The sequence below is a fragment of the Cynoglossus semilaevis genome, chromosome 6 (assembly GCF_000523025.1).
Source record: "Cynoglossus semilaevis isolate Cse_v1.0 chromosome 6, Cse_v1.0, whole genome shotgun sequence".
Taxonomy (NCBI): Eukaryota; Metazoa; Chordata; class Actinopteri; order Pleuronectiformes; family Cynoglossidae; genus Cynoglossus; species Cynoglossus semilaevis.
Genome location: NC_024312.1, coordinates 12,163,113 through 12,180,813, shown reverse-complemented (window position 1 = coordinate 12,180,813; position 17,701 = coordinate 12,163,113). Strand labels below are relative to the sequence as shown.

Sequence of the window (17,701 nt, the reverse complement as noted above, 5' to 3'; positions counted from 1 at the left end):
TTCCACGTACTTTTTACAATTATTTTTGGAACCCTTAAAAGAGTGTGCACCCCCAGGACCATCCACATGTCCTGGGAGAAAAGGCGTTATAACTTAGACTAAAGAAAAAGTAGGCATAAAAATAAGCGCCTATATTTCTGTACTGGGCCACACCCGGTAGTGGAGGACAGCATAATTACAACAGAGCAGGACTGTGTAAACCACATGAAGGTTGGCACAGGGGGCCACTGCTACTAAATATGACCAGAGCTAAAGTACAGAGCAGCGAGGTGACTGGGAGGAGCTGCTGAGAGACCCTTAACTGGAATCCCTGAGATAGAGAAGAGAGGCAGAGATGTGTGAAGTCACAGAAGTATGCTTAAGTTCCTAAAAATGATGACACTGAGCAGCATATCTGAAGAGTCAGGACAAAAAATTGAAAAAAAAAAAAAAAAAAACGAGAGGAAGACTGCGTGAGTCACTGTGAATCTTTACTAAGAAACAGAAATGGAATGGCAGGAGTTCCTGGAAGCACTCTGAATATTTTGCCAAACAAATGGAATTTACACCTAAGCAAATGGTTTATCTAAAGAACAGAGCACCTCAGCTGAGGGAACTTTGAATCTGTTTTGGTTGAACATTATGTGATTTGTGTGTTAGTGCATACAGTGACTCTGTTGCCTCAGTGTGCCCTCTGGTTAAACTGTCTGTTTGGGTTGCTACTGTACTTGAATTAATGTTTATTATACCCCATTATAAATTATGATAATTACTACTTTGTTTTAATCTTGTGCCTGGTCACTGAAAGGACTGAGATTGTTATTTAAAACAATGGTAGGAAATTTAATCGCTGAGTGACCTTTTCCCCTTCTTACCTTTTTTTTTTTTTTTTTGTAGCTCAAAGAGCACAAAAAAGCACAACTAATGCACAAAAATACAGGCTAAAAAGTTACTTTGGAATGTCACCTGAAATCCCTCTCCCTGAAACACTTTCCTTAAATATTTCATTTTGACCCTTGTGTATGTACGTCTTACCTTCAGTGTGTCTCTGTGTGTGTCTGCGTGTGTTTGAGACCATGTCACACCATTGGTCAGTGCAGTGGGGCCACTCCCCTCTCTGAACTCCCTCTGAGCCCCAGAGCTTTCTCCTCTGAGCTGCAGTGATGCAGCCGCAGTCAGTCGTCTGTCTGAGGCTTCATTGGGGAATCTGTTCCGTGTCTTCAGGTTAGAGAATCACCGTAACACGGGACGTTGATATTCCCTCCCATGTTTTTCGTGATTTTTGATAATATCTTGATGTCACGGCTCGACTAAAACAGCGGAGATTTAAAAATGCATCGAATAACGGGCAGAGGAGGCGGAGGAGACAACCTGATAGAAATGAGCCCGGCAGAGTCCTTTAACGGTGAGTAACTGAAGAAAACTGTCCAAATGACTCTGTAAAGGCACTGGGCTTAACTCTATTTGTATTCAAACGGCCCTGGTTAAAAATAACGTAAACATGTGTGTCTAACAAGTGTGTCTAATTTAATATATAATTTTTTCTAACTTAATTACTTCTCAAACAAAGAACCAAATAAGGAGTTTTTAGAGAGTTTAGGATTTGCGTCACTGCCACCGTGCTGCTGGATTTACCTTCTACACACACAGCAATTTTGGTATTTGGTCTTATTTTTTATTTTTTTATTTTTTTGGTCCGTTATTAAAACTTTCCCACTGGATTTACCCTACTTCACACGTCACAGTCTGAGCTTCTTTAGTCCCCTCATCGACATCTGCTCTGCTCACTGGAAACACTCAGTCACTGCAGGCAGAGCCAGGGCACCAACACGGCCTGAGTTAGCTTCCGCTGGATAGATGTGGATTTAAAACGTGTTTTTCCAGGTTTGCTTCATATTGGAGTAACTAATTGAGTTAACTGGAATAATTAGGAGAACAAACAATCCTAGACGCCTCTCTCCCGACATAAACTGTTTATTTAAGTTCGTTTAAGTTGTCTTGAGAAAAGTGTGCTAATTTTCCAACATTTTAAAGAGGGCATCGTTTTGTAACTGTAAATGAGATTGGGGGAATTTATGGTTGTTGTCCAGATAATTTTGTTAAATAACAACTAGCACTCTTAAGCAGTTTCTAAACTAGTCTTATGCTAACCTTGAGCCGTTTTTGGCAAATTGGGAACTATTTTTTGTGTATTTGTAATAGCATAAAAACGTATAAACCTACATGACAAACATGACAGACAACTGATTACTTCCTGTCACAGGAAGTTGGAGAAACCCACCCACTGTGTTTATGTACAAAATACTTAAAACATGACAGTTGATTTTTAATGTTAAACTCATTGGTTGTTACTGAATAAATGGAGAGGTAAAAATCTGTTGGCCGAATCTGATTATTTTTATAGTTACTACTAATGTTTCTGTATGAATAACAGTTTACATAAAACTTGTTAAAATAGTTGAGTTGCCATGGTAATAGCCAGAGCAGGGCAGCAGCAGGCTTCAGGCAAGGCCACAGTGATCAGCTGCTCCCTCTGAAACAAAGCTACAAGTGTGGCAACAACTCAGTGAGTTGGGAAAAGACTCCTGGCGTCAGTGAGTGTTTAATGCTGAGTGCTCTGTAAAGTACTGCGTCCAACTGTGCAGAAATATGTCCAAATGTTTCAGAAGCATCCTCATTTGTTATACAGTCTATACTATCTGTCAACACAGATGTATCATAATGATTCGATTGCTAGTTTTAATTGTGACTACATAAAACAGTATGTTGTATATTTTGTTCTCATAAATTCAATATAGACTAGTAAAATTATACCTTTTGCTTTTTCTTTCTAAAATGTAGCCAAATAAACCAAATAAGGAATACAGTAACATAACATGTATTGCATGCTAAGCTGTATGCGGTACAGGTTTTGAACCAGTAAGTTCTACTTTGGAGACTTGCTCTGTAATAACATGGAGGTGGACGATGTTTATACTGTATAGAGCACGGTTTAAATGCTTGTTTCGGGGCTGGTTAAAGACATTCTCTGTGTTGAGTCCAGACTAAATATAACCTTGGAGAGGCCGTCATTTTAGATGGTTACATATCTATTTAAAAACACAGACGTGCAGGCAGAAACTAGCTTTCTCTTTCATTTTATGGCTGATAATAAACCCAGGAAACTTACTTAGCTGTTTTGACATTTGTTAATGTGAATTCATACAGCCACTGGCTTTGTATTATTTTACAGAGATTTTGTTAAGTCATTCCCTCTGGTCTGTGGGAGCACGGTCTAAAAATGCTGTTCAGATACAGAGCACATGAGTGTCACTACTGACAGTTAGGTTGTGTGAAGTAGTTTTCCTCTTTGGAGGCAGCTATGGTGGGTAAGCATGTTATTTCTAGCCCACAGTAAACATAACCAGGGCTTCCAGGTGCACCACGTTGGTGACCCCTCCTCTACACTCTGCCCTGTTTTATTATGGCAGTGTTAAATTTGAGGATTTCTAACCTTATCTTATCAAATCTCTCCTGTAGGTCAGCCATTTTCTCCCTAGCAGAGACTGCTATTGTTGGGGATTTGGGTTTGCTATTGTTTGTTTTTGTTTGTTTTTACCGAAATACTGACCTTCTGTTAAATGTTTTGACCTTGACCTACAGATTTCACACTGGTGCAATTATTTTATCAATAATGACAGTTGATAATTTAAAAAAAGTGATTGTATTTGCTTTTCTCTTGCAGATGATATAAATGGCTACCAACAACATGGCTCTTCCAGCACAGGATCTCTGCAGCAGGGACAATTAGGGGTAAACCACTATCTAATCACTAGCACACATTCACATAGTTAGTCACTGTTGACCATGTAATCTGAAAATGTTTTCAGTTAACCAGATCAGTATGTGTCCCAAAGATAATCTTCCTTTAGTTGGACAGTGTGGATTTGGCTGATACATGATCAAGAATTAATTCTGTTCTTTGTATACTGTGCTTAGTTAAACAGGCTAGGAACGTGCTGCTGGTATTTGGAGAGCCACAGATCTTTAGATTGCTGCTTAGATTGTAAAAAGTTTCTTGAAGACGTTTCAACAATGATGAGGCTGCCAATGTCCACGGAATTGACACATCTATTTTCGTAAATTTAAGCTTTTTTTTTTTAGCTTTTCCAATGTAAGGACGAGTCGTTCATAAACAGGTTGTCACTGCAAACCAGCATTGGATCACTTCTCTTTCATCTCACTCATGTAGACCTCTAAACAGGAAGTTCAGTGTGTCCTAGTTTGAAGGTTTATTTAAAAAATCCTCCATTTTAGATCTGTAATTGTACTGCGCCTCTTTGTTTGAACTAATCTAGTTTGATGTGTAGTTCTGAGGTCATTAGATGTTTGTGAGATAACACTCTTCTGTCTTTTCTCCTCCATCACACTGTACGTAAGTCTTTTTTAAAGCCTGCTGTTAGTGTTGGGAGCTGCGAGTCTATCAACGTCAGTCTGGCCTCCTTGGCCCAGTCTGATCACAGTGACAGTCCAGACTTTGAGGGTCAGACATTAGAGCGAATCAGTTCTATGACCGGGGTAAGAAACCAGTGACAGAAGCAGATGCATGTTGCTGTGTAAGTGTGTGTCTGAAGCTTACTTTTACTCACAACTTTTACTTCATTCATTCATTCATTTGGTTCCCCCACAGCTGTGGAGAAAACGGGCTCTCTTTCTGAAGTTTCGTGCAAGGGTATGGCATGGTAAAAAAAGAAAAAGATGCTTGTGATGTTATGCTTCTTTTTGCAAATAGCTGCCTGCCAGACTTTATCCATGAAAGTTTTAGTAGTGCATCAAAAGATGAAGAAATATTAAAACTTAAACGATCTAAGATCTGTTAGTGACTACTGGTGATTGTGCCTTCTGGTGAGCATGTTGTTGTTTTTTTTCTGCAGAAAGAGTAATGGAAACCTTCTGGCATGAGATCTACTGAAGATGCTCTTTAACGATCAGTTCATTAAAAATAGATCAGGTCTTTTTCCTTTGCTTTGCTCTCACCTACAATAATCTTCTGCTCCAGTGAGGAGAAAGCAGTGGCCATTTAGAGCTACACTCTAATTAGAACACACAGGGCCAAACACACGCTTTGTTCACTGTACGTGTCATTTGCCTTGCCGTGTTGTGTGTATGCATATGTGCATACACTAAATGCAGTCTACACTGTAATCAGGACCCTGTTCAAGCCCATGAAAGGAGTGACCTTTGCTGTGGTTAACCACATTTTCAACTGTCTGTTTTTTTTTTCTTCTAAAGTACAGTTTGGTCAGTGACGGTGTGTCTAGCATTTTAATGAAAAGTGTAGTGATTACCCTCAACTAATCTTGAAAGAAAAAAAAAGCTGCAATCAGCATCTCTTGTAATGTGTCTCTTTAAAATTAAGGCTACATCAAGAGGGTTCCACGACCAGGCAGCAGCACATCTATAAATGTTCTCTGTGATCAAGCTGAGTGCAGTTCTCCTCCCATAAGACATGGGGCTTTTCGGGTGGCTGTGGATGAGATGGGAGTTCAGTTGCCTTACAGACCAGAGGTTGTAGGGTTTGAGGGTTGCCTTGTTGTTTGTAGTTGAATGTGTGGTCGACAGGAACAGAAAAGCAGAATTGAAGCACAGACCATTACAAATTAAAACTGTTAACTGTTGCTACCATTTTAGGTATACTTCACGTCTGCATTGTTTCTGCTGTGAAAGTATTCCTGGTTGGTGTTACGATGCCACAAATAGTTCTCTATAATTCTCAGCATTCAGCACAAAGTTTACTCCTTGAGTAGAGACAGACAGTTATATTGATTTCACTGACCACTGTTGAATAGATGATTATTTAGTTAAAAGAAACCTTTAGACTTTACTGGAAAAAGAAAGATCTTTGGTTCCATTGGCTGTTAAGATCTTTTTTTATTTCCAAGTAATATTCATTTGTACATCCTACAACACTAATTTTCACTAAGTATTGAAGGACAGTAAATAGAAATGTCAGCCATAAAATGTCTAAGCACAGATTTTTGTCAGTGAGAATGTTAGCTAACGGTTTGCCAAATATACTTTAAAATACAATAAAATAAAAAATACAAAAATTAAATGATGTTATCAATATAGGCAAACTAGCTAACCAATTAGTAAAGTAGGCTCAAAAATATAGTTTACAAATATAGCTAGATAAATGTTTTTGTTTTAAGCACCTGAAAAGCCTTGGTTAACAAAACATCAGTTATAACCATGGAAGAAATCCCGGAGTTTAATATACTAGACCAACATTAAAGACATGCCCAGTATTCTTGCCAGTCGTTTTTGCAGTACTAATTTGAGGGTGTACATGAGGTTTTAAAAATGGATACTTGTTCTTCAGAAACTCCTCCCTGCCTCTGAAAGGCTGTGCATGTATCACCGTGTACAACATCGACCAAAGATGAGATTTAAATGTCTGTTACTTAGTAAATGTACAGAAGTTCTCTGCTGTGGCTTCACTCAGCAGGGCCCGGTCTGTGCAGATGCACTGATTCCATACGGATCATGGGTCTATAATTACTGCAAATTACAGAGGTACTGCAGTGATGTTACAGTAAAAGAAAGCAAGCGAACTGCCATGATCAACATGCTCCAATCTGGATTGGGAGGTAACGTCGACCAGAGGTTGGAGAATGTGCCTTAGTGGACTAAAACAGGATGGAGCGTGTAGATGGAAGGTCGGGAGTTAATGCAGATGCATTGTGTGGTATCGGTTTACATGCATTTTACATCAGCAATATAGACAGAGTGCTTTTCACCAGTGGGTATTAGGATCCATTGAGATACACAAGTCACATGCTGGCAGTAGTGGTCTGTAATAAGCTTTTTTGTTTACAAGAAAATATCTTTGCTAGCCTGGATATGTCTCATAAAAGTACACAAAAGGACATTTTAGGTGTCCTCATTGAATCTGTTTTTATTACTAAAATTTTTGTAGAGAGATGATGTTTGCATTTTTATTCTAGCTAATCTCAGCAGCAGTGGCAGCTACACTGTGTCTCAAGGACTGTCCTCTCATTCTCTCCTGTGCTCCCTCCTCCGCTGTCTCTTTTTCTCTGTTTTTCCAAATGTCTGAGCAAGTGAGGGCTTGTTGTAGGAAGTGGCTGCAGCTCCTCTGACTGTGCAATCAGAGGAGTAGGACAAGCAGTATTTTCTGCACTGGATTGTAATCCCGGAAAAAAGCATTTTTGCTCAGGCAGTCGGATTTTCTATGGATGCTGCATCATACACTCGAAGGGAGTGGGTCATGAAGGTAATGTGCGCTTCCTGTTCTCTCTATCCACTCCAAGCATTAGAGCGACAAACAGGACCACATCTCTGGAGCTACAAATAAGGAGTGTTGTAGTTTCTGCTAAACATCTGAGTTCTGTGACTCATCTGCAGCTCAGTGTAGGCTGTCACTGCACTGACGTGCTGTGATGACAGTTGTGCATGTTTTATTTTTAGCTTTCTAAGCAGCTGAAGCAGACATACCTTCCTGTCCTGCTGTAAAACATTTCTCTCTACTTCACTTTACCCCAGTTATGTAGCTGTTAGCATTAGCTACATAGAATCCCCTAAGTCACTGCTTCAAGTGGTAAGATTGAGGAAAAGAAATCTTGGACATTTCATCGTGTTTGAACTAAGGGCATGCGCTTTTGCAAGTAGATATTTGTAATTTTTTTCTGTTCAAAAAATAAAATGACTCATCAGTCTATAGTTCATTAGCTGGACTACGTGCAGGCCAATGGAGCAAACACATAGCAATGATTTATAATGTGTGCAGAAGACTGGCACAAACCCACAGCAGCATGTCTGCATCGTTTATTGTTAACAATGTCACTGTTCTTGTTTTGGTTTTTTGGCACATGAACTCAAAATTATTTTGCTAGAGGCTCCAGATATCATGTATTTTTTTTACTCTGTCCTAACCTTTGTCAGAATAGAGATTGCATTGCAGGTGTTATTTTCTAAATATTTTTACATTTACCCAGAATGATTTTGTTTGTAATGTAAAATACTAAAAAGACTGTTTATTTCTTTATTCTATCATTGTTGAAAATAGTCTAAAAATAAGGAATGACCAAAATACAGATTTTATTTCCCTTGTATTAATATATATTAGACCTGAAATCATAGCATCCTTAATATGTTTACTGATTGAATCTGTTATTTATTTACTGTATTTTGTATTTCATCAGTAAGTAGTAATAACAGATTTCCCTGCTGTAGCACATGTCATATTTGGAGTGAGATGCTGAGATTTCAGATTCTGACTAACTGTTGAATGTGTGTGGTTTGATGTGGTGTGAATGACACATTTGGGGTTTCTCTGTAAGCCGCTGACAATGTTTGTTGTGCTGTAGATTGCATACAGGATCTCCTCAGCTGATACCTCCTCAGCCTACTGCACGTCTTATTTACATCTGTGACCTCTCATTTGTCCTCTACAGATTGACAAACAACATCAGAGTAAAGACTCTGTGTTCTTCCGTGATGGCCTGCGCAGGATTGATTTTGTCCTGTCGTATGTTGATGATAAAGATAAAGATGAAGCCAAAAAACAGGTGAGAGAAATTATGAGTTTTTTTCCATTTTGTGACATAACCATTAAGAACTGGTTCTTGCAGGATGTGCTCAGTGTGAGTCAGTAGCATTCCCCAAATACCACAACACAGACAAGGCTAGATAATACTCTCAGTGAGTTCCTTTGAGAAGGTTTCCACTGTAAAAATGGACTCACAGCCCCACTTTCTTTGATTTATACTTTAATGCTTTCTTCTTTGTTATCGTTTTTGAGAGGCTCTCTTTGCTAAAGCAAGCTGAAAGCCTTTTTTAGTGTTTTAAGTCTGAACTGTTACTCTTCACATATAAATGTTGGCACTTCTCAGATATGTGGCAGTTTGTCACCTCTGACTCAACTTTTGGCCACAGCCTCGTTAGCCACACAACAGTCAGACTTCTAGCCTGGTCAGAAAGGGATCATTTTTTCCACTGACTAAGGGAGGCCAGAGAGGAGGATACTTCCTTCCTAATCTCTGTGCTGCAATTTTATAATCCGGCTCTTATCTCAGTTTTACTTACTGACGCTGCAGAGAAAGTAACCTTATCCTTTCTCTCAAAGTATTTATGAAATAACACTAGTGTTGCTGGTTTTAATAAGTTGTCGAAGAGCCTACAATACACTGTATTGTGTAATAAGTCCTATTTTTGTCCAGTAATGGGAGAATTTACAGATAAATGTAGAAAAGTGTAGAGTGAGTGGCTGTATCAGTGAAACTGTATTCATTTTTTATTATAATCATATTTCTCAAACTTGTTATGATGTCATGATGATGTTAACTGGACATGCTCAGTTGACCATAGGATTGATTGTCACTGTTAAAGTATGTAAATGAAGTTATTTGATAGCAAATGTAACTGTTTTCTTTTTCTACAGGAGAGGAGGAAGGTTTATGAATCCAATTTAACAAAAGTTGGTCTGCAGCTTGAAACAGAAGATAAATCAGTAAGAGCAATTGTCATATAATTTAATGTATTTTGACATATTTAATATTATTATTTAGGCAAATAAGTTTACTTTCACACTGCTGAATTATTATCGTGGATTTTGTTTAGTATCAAGAAGCTAATTACATTCTGACCTCTGTGGATACACAGGAATCCCAGGATGGGAAGACTTACTTTGTGAAAGTCCATGCTCCCTGGGAAGTGTTGGCCACCTATGCAGACGTACTGAAGATCAAGGTTCCCTTTAAAATCAACGACATCCCAGATAACACGGAGATGCCCATGAACTGGCTGTCCACTCCCTTTCGTCTGCCAGAGCACATCATGCATCCTGAGTCTGATTATTTCACAGCTCCTTTCAACAAGAGCAAGTCTGACTTCTTCCTTATCGACAACAAAGACACATTCTTTCCTCCTTCAACTCGAAACAGGATAGTAAGAAACCTTTTTGCTGCATTTTCTTATCTTGTTTGTGCCGCTGAATAATGCTCCATGTTAAAAACTGTTATCAGGAATTTACTGTGACATTGTAGAAGAGTTTACAATAAATGAAGCCGTCTAAAAATAAGGCATTTAATTTGATCCTATAATTACATGTTTGCGTGCTTAGAGGGAGATTTTATTTTAATGAAATCTTTGACATTTCAATTTTTAATCCTCTTTTTCTTCTGCTGCTCAGGTCTTCTACATCCTGTCCCGCTGTTCATACTTTAGGGATGAATGTACAGATAAGGACAAGAAAGGAATCAAGAGGTTACTCAACAATGGCACCTACACTGCTGCCTTTCCCCTGCATGATGTGAGTTCATTTTCGTTCACCTGACTCGTTTTCACGTGCTCAATGATTTATAACAAAAATATCCATTTGGAGGCAATGTTAGATGTCAACATGCAACAACTCTGTTAATGAGGTTTGTTGTTGTGTTCTTACAGTGTAGGTACTGGATAAAGTCGAGGGATGCTAACTGTGAAAGTGAGAGAAACACACTGCATAAACACTGGGCCAGATTCTTCTGTTTCTTTAAGGAGCAGCCACTCAACCTCATCAGGCAAGATGTAAACAGATGTCATGTCCAATGAGTACGTACATTGACTAGTGGAAAAACCCAACCTTTATGATTTGTTTTTCAATCTCCTACAGGAAGTATTATGGCGAGAAGATTGGTATTTATTTTGCATGGCTGGGTTTCTACACTGAGATGCTGTTGTTTGCTGCCATCGTTGGTACAATTTGTTTCATCTACGGATTTCTAACCTACGATGACAATGAGTGGAGGTAAGATATAGTGGAACTTTTGCCGTAATTTCAGGAATTATCTTTTGCCTTTTTTAATAAAACCTCACATTCATTTTCCCAACAGTAAAGAAATATGCAGTGCTGAGATTGGAGGCCAAATTATCATGTGCCCGCTGTGTGACAAGAAATGTAGCTACTGGAAACTCAACACAACCTGTAACTCCTCATGGGTAAACATTCTAATTGGGTGACTCATGGTGCTCATGATTAATGTTTCTGCCCACGCACAGAATGTGACATTTAAATATTATTTAAAATGAACTAACTGTTGGCTCTTTTCTTTCAGCAATCGCACCTGTTTGACAATGTGGGAACAGTGTTTTTTGCAATATTCATGGGGATATGGGGTAAGTCAAGATTAGTCAAACCACTGCACCACCTAGTGGAAGCTACTGCAGTATTACTCGTAAATGATGACTGCTTAGAATCAGTATATATTCGTTTCCTCCTGCTAACTTGGTCTGCTGTGATGATGTGCCGTTATTGTGGGGTTTTTCTGTAGTGACTCTCTTCTTGGAGTTCTGGAAGAGGCGACAGGCACGTCTTGAGTATGAGTGGGATCTGGTTGACTTTGAGGAGGAGCAACAGCAGCTGCAGCTTCGGCCTGAGTATGAGACCAAGTGCACCAAAACCAAGATGAACCGCATCACTCAGGTGTTTGTGTTCTCATGATACAACCTTTTACACTTTGCAGTTTATTGGCTTGATCACAGATAAAGTAAAAGTACTTTAACACTTCTTCTGGACAGAGCAGTGCCAGAGAGTGTCAATTCTATAAAACAGGGTGCTTTAATGTGCTGTGACCACATTCCACTCATCTGTAGGAAACAGAGTGGGTTCTTAGGAGGACTGCCACAGATCTAATGGGAAAAGTGTGTCTGTGCTGGGTCACCGTGATTCTCTGGGTAAGGGTGGCCTTTATGAGGAATGTTGGCAGTATTAGTAGAGGAAGGTTTTGGTGTGGTGCATTTTGTGTCAATAACAGACATTTCTGGAAAGACTTTGAGGCACGAGTTTTCTCTCCACTACATCAGTGTTTTTTCGGTGGACAGTGTTTTCAAAAAGTTTTTTTTAAGCATGACAAAAGGCTTGGTGACATACAAAAAGTTTCAGAGTGAATGCCTTCATGCAAATAGGGCATGAAATTGGGCATCTTAGCTCTTTGTCTTATCTGAGGGTTACAGCAATTAAAGGATCCTGGCCTAAAGTTGTCTTTTCAGGATATAACAGTGGTAACTGACTGCTGTGCTCATGCTTTGCTTACTTATGGTGTAGGAAATGGAGCCGTACTTACCCATAACAAGCAAGTATGCACGCTTATGTCTCTCTGGAGCAACTGTCGTTTTCTGGGTGAGCATTGAAACTTTGGTTCACTTTATCTATTAAAATATTTTTGTCCCTCTCTGTTTCCCATCCTACTGTTCCAAATTGTTGCAGTGAACAGTATCATGTGAGCTGAGCCTGTATGTATTAAGCTTACAGTTAACAGAGCTGTATCAAATGCAGCAGCTGTTGGTGATGTCATTCTTCGGCTTATTTCCTATCCATTACCGCGGTGAGGATTCCCTCTCTATTCCGGGTGTCATCACATCACTGAGTCGACATTTGTTTAGGCTAACCAGGCTAACAATAAATCAATTCTACTGCCCTAAATTTGGATATTGTATTTTCATTATTTATTTTGCATTTAGCTTTGATCAATTGTGGCTCCAGACATTAGCATACCTGTGTCACTGCTGATCATCTTGTATGGGAAGTCAGCCGTAACTTTATATCTGGCAGTGATAAGGGCTAGTTCCAACTCTCGCCAAAAATGTGGCTCTACATTATATCAATGGTGACTCATTACTCACCACATCTGAGTCACCAAGACTCAGGCTTTATACTGCATGGGCTCAGAACATCCTGCTGTTGTTCACTGGAACTGTCATGGTCTTTTCATGGGGCACGTCTGAACATTTTTCTGCCTGATTCCTAACATCTATGTTTGTTGCAATTCCTCTCATTCTTTTATTGTCTGTGATTTTGGAGTGATAGAGTGGTGCGTTGCTGTAGTTGTCTTTCATGTTGCCACTATTGTCTCTGTCCTGAAGATCTCATTGATCATTGCCTGCATCATTGGGGTGATAGCGTACCGCCTGGCGGTATATGCGGCCTTCGCCAGCATCATGAAGGACAGTCCCACCAACAAACTGGAGGTGGTCGGCCCCTACATCACACCACAGCTGGCCACCTCTGTCACCGCCTCCTGCATCAACTTTGTCATCATTATGATCCTCAACCTCATGTATGAGAAAGTGGCTGTTTGGATCACAGATATGGGTGAGGGTTTAGAGTAGGGGTGCTCAGATACTTTTATTACAGTTGGTCAAGCCACAAGCCATATTACTGTCATTTAAAACAATATTTTTATTCAAACAACAACATAAAAAAATAATAAAATACAATAAAATGCCTTTTTTGACATAAATTCAAGTAGAGACCCAAAGAAACTACAGAGAATCCAATACAAATGTATCAGGGGATGGGGGGTAAATATAGACACAAATGATCAAGGTGAATCCAGGATCTAAGGAATTCAAGTAGCGTTGAGTGAAGTGAAAATATAAAAGCGATTGTTGGCATGGAGATAATAGAACATTTATTTTCCACAAATACATGCTAGAGCAGTCCACAAATAAATGGCTTGTGGGCCGTAAGCAGATCGTTGTCCATCATTTTGGGCCCTAGGTTTTAAAGTGAACAATTATTTTCTATCATTGTCCCTATTATCCCCATCTGTCTATCATTATACACTGTGATATTTTTTTTTCATTTATTTATTTATTTTTTCTTTCTCTCCATAATGTGACAGAGATACCAAAGACTCACCTAGAATATGAGAACAAACTCACAGTGAAGATGTTCCTCTTCCAGTTTGTTAACTACTACTCCTCCTGCTTCTACGTGGCTTTCTTCAAGGGAAAGTTTGTCGGCTATCCTGGGAATTATGCTTACATGTTTGGAAAGTGGAGCAATCTGAGAAATGAAGAGGTACTAGATATATTCTTATGGAAGTGTAGGATTAGCATTATGGTGAGTTTATTTTGGTCTCCTAATCTTCCCAGTGTGACCCCGGTGGCTGTCTGATTGAGTTGACCACTCAGCTGGTCATAGTGATGACTGGTAAACAGGTGTGGGGAAACATCCAAGAAGCTCTGGTCCCGTAAGTACAGCAACAATCGTCTCTTTATAGCCACTGTTAACAGATGAATGCAGCTGTTAAGTGGATGTCAGAGGGTCTGAAAAGATCTCTATCACCCCGTCTGAGTCAGGTGGCTGATGAACTGGTGGGGCAGCAGGAAGGCACGAAACCAACCGGAGAGTCTTTACAGCCGTTGGGAGCAGGACCACGACCTGCAGGTCTTCGGACCTTTGGGACTCTTCTATGAATACCTGGAAATGGGTAAACATTGCTTCAAAAATCTTCAGTTTTATATACAAAAGGAGAATGTGACATTGCTTCAAAAATCTTCAGTTTTATCTAGGGTCAAGGCTTATCTAGGGTCAAGAACCAATGTCCCAAAATCATCATCAAGAAAGGTTTAGGATGAACTTAAGTTACAAAAGTAAAACATGTTTAAAGAAAACAGAACAAATACATTCTGAGCTTTAAATTATCATTACGGTAATACATTATACTCCACATTTAATGTCAAGAAACAGGTTTAAGGTATTATCCTCAACAATTGTGTGTACCTTTGTTTGTTTAATGGCCAGTGGATCTATAGCATGATTAAGAATATATGATTCGGAGAACTTTAGTATGCAGTATGAGTCCCAGATATCCTGTAGATGGTGCTGTTTCCCTGATATTGATCTTGACTCGCCATTGCTCTCTGTGTCCCAGTGATCCAGTTTGGTTTTATTACGCTGTTTGTGGCCTCCTTCCCTCTGGCACCCCTACTGGCCCTTATCAACAACATCATTGAAATTAGAGTGGACTCCTGGAAGCTCACCACTCAGTTCAGACGACCTGTGGCATCCAAGGCCCACAGTATTGGTGCCTGGGAGGAAATCCTCAGTGGAATTGCAGTCCTCTCTGTAGTGACAAATGTCAGTGTACAACACCACTCTCATCTACGTGATGTTATATGTTTATATGGTTGTTTTACTCACAGGTTTACCTTGTGGTTACACAGGCATTTATTGTGGCCTTCACCTCTGACATGATCCCTCGACTCGTGTACATGTACGCCTACAACCCGGAGCATGAGATGAACATGAAAGGCTACATCAACAACAGCTTGTCCATTTTTAATATATCTGCAATTCCACCTGAGAGCAGGCCGGAGGACGGAGAGAATCCTGCCTGGTTCAACAGCTCCATTAATACCTGCAGGTGGGTGTGTGTGCGTGCATGCGTGTGCATGTATGTGTGCGTTTATGAGAAGGATAGAGGGAGAAAGAGAGAGGGACATTTACCTCGACGTTTTTAGTCCTTTTGTGACATCATCTAAGAATCACAAAAAGTGTCAAAGTGTCCAAAAATGACTTATATGTAGTGTATACGTTACTGTAAATGTCTCTGGTGGGAGATTTTTACAGAAAACAGTCACAATCTTCATCACAGGCAGAAGGTTTTTTGTTCTGAATAAAAAGGTTCTTATTGACACACAGCAGTTATTCTCATTACAAATGGTCTGAACCTAGTCAATTATACACAACATCTATTTTACTCAAAATTCCAATTCACTTAATAGAGCTCATGTTCTGTTGAGGGTATTATTGACTTTGAGCTGAGATGAAGTGAAAAGCAGGTCTTTCTGTAAGTCACCCACAGTGACGTTGGTAATCGTTGTTTTTCTTTTGTTTGTAGGTATCGTGATTACCGCTATCCTCCTGGCCATGAGAAACAGTACTATCACACCATGCAGTTCTGGCATATTTTAGCTGCCAAGCTCGCTTTCATTATAATCATGGAGGTAAAACTGGACCCGACCTCTTCCTCACAGAATTTTCATCACTTTCAAAGTATCAGTATTTCTTACTTTAATTCTTCCAAAGCGTGAGTCTTGGGTTCAAACCAAATTGTCTAGACATTTTGATCAAAGTAGATCATTATCCTGTTCTGCTTTGTCCTTCCACAGCACGTTGTCTTCATGGTGAAGTTCTTTGTAGCCTGGATGATCCCTGACGTTCCCTCTGATGTCAGAGCTCGGGTGAAAAGAGAACGCTACCTGGTCCAGGAATATCTCCACAACTATGAGGTGGAGAAGCTGAAGATTCAGCTCAGCCATCATGACAACAATGAGTGTACCTGTGAACCCATGATCTATCCGTCTCTACCGAGACACGAGGTTCTGTCTGAGTGTCTCTAGCCCAGGGAGCAAGGTGATGTGTGATTGCAGTGACCATCACTCTGCTGTAGTGCCAGTGACAACCACAGTTAAAAACTACAGCAGTTGACAGCCGTTGTTCTACTAATCTGGTGAGAGTTAAAATGCTCCCAGACGAAAGACCAAGTTTCCATGCATGCTGGACTCAAGTGCTGCCTCATAGGTATAGCCCGTTTCCCTCTGCATTATAATCACTGTGAGGAAGAAAAATCCAGTTTGCTATATGAAAGGAAAGAAAAGCAAATAAAATGTATTTATTTTTTAAATTTATAATTACCGGTAACCAAAGATTGAATGCCTTAATACATCACACTACCAAATAGAACAATACATATTATTTGAAAAGTGACACGTAGCTTAATTCATTTTTAATCTCAAATTATATCTGTATGTTTAAATACATGCAAAGTTAATTGCATTAACTGTAAATTTACATTCAGCTAATTTATTTCTGAAATAAATATGACTATCATTTAATCATCACACAGATACAACACACCAGTAGCAAAAATTTGTATATGTTTTTACAGGCCTGGTTATTCGCCCTGTTCTTGTTATAACACGACAGTAACTGCTGGACAAAAGCTGGCATGTGAAGTAGGTTTTATGAAGAGAAATGTTGTGCTGCTGCTGTTTAAACTGTGAGGGCAGATTCCCTTTTCTGCCGCGGCCAGTTGTCAAACAGCATCTACAGCAGCTGTTGTATGTTTGACTGTTGATAGTCAGACTTGTTCTTGGGAATCTGAGAAAGAAAATGCATAAAAGAGAGAGAAGTGTTGCTCAAGTGATGTTCCTCTGCACCAACCTGCTCAACTCTGTTAAATATAGCATTGGCTATGATTACATGTTACGTTTGTGCCTTTAGTTTTTCCTGCTTTGTACCTATAGTGAAGTTAGTTACACATTTGTTTGCACAGAGCACTTAACAAAACCACTCTTCCAAGACAAACACGTCACTGTTGCTTTACAACACGACCTGATATGAGTAATATTTACCATCAGTATTTAATGTTGATCTAATTGGAATGACAGTTTCACTGTTGTAAAAAGTCCCTACTTTGTTTATTTACGTTACTGTCTACAGTAAGTAGCTTCTGGTTTTTGAATTAAAATAAAGGCTATGTGATGCTTCCTACATTAAAGTGCCAACATACAGTACATTTACGGAGATTGAAGTATTTGATTTAACATTAAATGGCCAAAAGGCTGTTCGTTGACTCAGGCATCTAAAACTTTTTTGACAGTAGGATACTGTATGTAGTTGTGACCACTTAAACTGAGAGCAGACATTTTACTTTCTTGTCCTGTACTTATAGGACTTTTCTTTATGTTTCTGGTGATGCCTTGATGATTTTTTTTTTTACTTCTTTAAATTACTTTTCCACTTTTTTTTGTTTTCAATTTTGTGCTAAAGTAGATGTCTTTTAAACGTTAATTAACGTGTGAAACTGTTTACTGTATGTTTAAAGATATTCCTGTGTTGCTGTCATTTTTTAAGTTCCTTTTACTTTTGTAAATGTCCAGTATAAAGTTGTTC

At 39.2% G+C, this 17,701-nt stretch overlaps 1 protein-coding gene across 5 annotated transcripts; it reads left to right on the top strand.

Annotated features, from left to right (window-relative positions):
* Positions 1–1,099: 1,099 nt before the first annotated feature.
* On the top strand, positions 1,100–16,358 carry ano5a (anoctamin 5a). Of its 5 annotated transcripts, XM_025056029.1 has the most exons (21): positions 1,110–1,203; positions 1,299–1,384; positions 3,704–3,771; positions 8,433–8,546; positions 9,419–9,487; positions 9,640–9,924; positions 10,169–10,288; positions 10,423–10,538; positions 10,631–10,765; positions 10,851–10,956; positions 11,073–11,133; positions 11,289–11,440; positions 12,062–12,136; positions 12,880–13,108; positions 13,641–13,819; positions 13,894–13,991; positions 14,101–14,231; positions 14,676–14,881; positions 14,968–15,167; positions 15,645–15,750; positions 15,916–16,358. In XM_025056029.1, exons 2-21 carry the CDS (start codon positions 1,312–1,314, stop codon positions 16,144–16,146), a joined length of 2,754 nt encoding a protein of 917 aa, XP_024911797.1. In that variant the 5' UTR covers positions 1,110–1,203; positions 1,299–1,311; the 3' UTR covers positions 16,147–16,358. The 5 variants fall into 5 exon arrangements, with proteins under 5 accessions (XP_008310269.1, XP_024911797.1, XP_024911799.1 ...); XM_008312047.3 differs by having other exon boundaries at positions 1,100–1,384; XM_025056031.1 differs by lacking the exons at positions 1,110–1,203; positions 1,299–1,384; positions 3,704–3,771 and adding exons at positions 3,790–4,536; positions 4,649–7,252.
* Positions 16,359–17,701: the final 1,343 nt, after the last annotated feature.

Bases quoted from the DNA above. Each gene is read 5' to 3' on its own strand.
- ano5a (XM_008312047.3), top strand. From the start codon at position 1,312: ATGCATCGAATAACGGGCAGAGGAGGCGGAGGAGACAACCTGATAGAA. The intron at 11,134-11,288 runs GTAAGTCAAGAT...GTTTTTCTGTAG, and splicing joins AATATTCATGGGGATATGGG to TGACTCTCTTCTTGGAGTTC. The intron at 12,137-12,879 runs GTGAGCATTGAA...TCTGTCCTGAAG, and splicing joins GAGCAACTGTCGTTTTCTGG to ATCTCATTGATCATTGCCTG.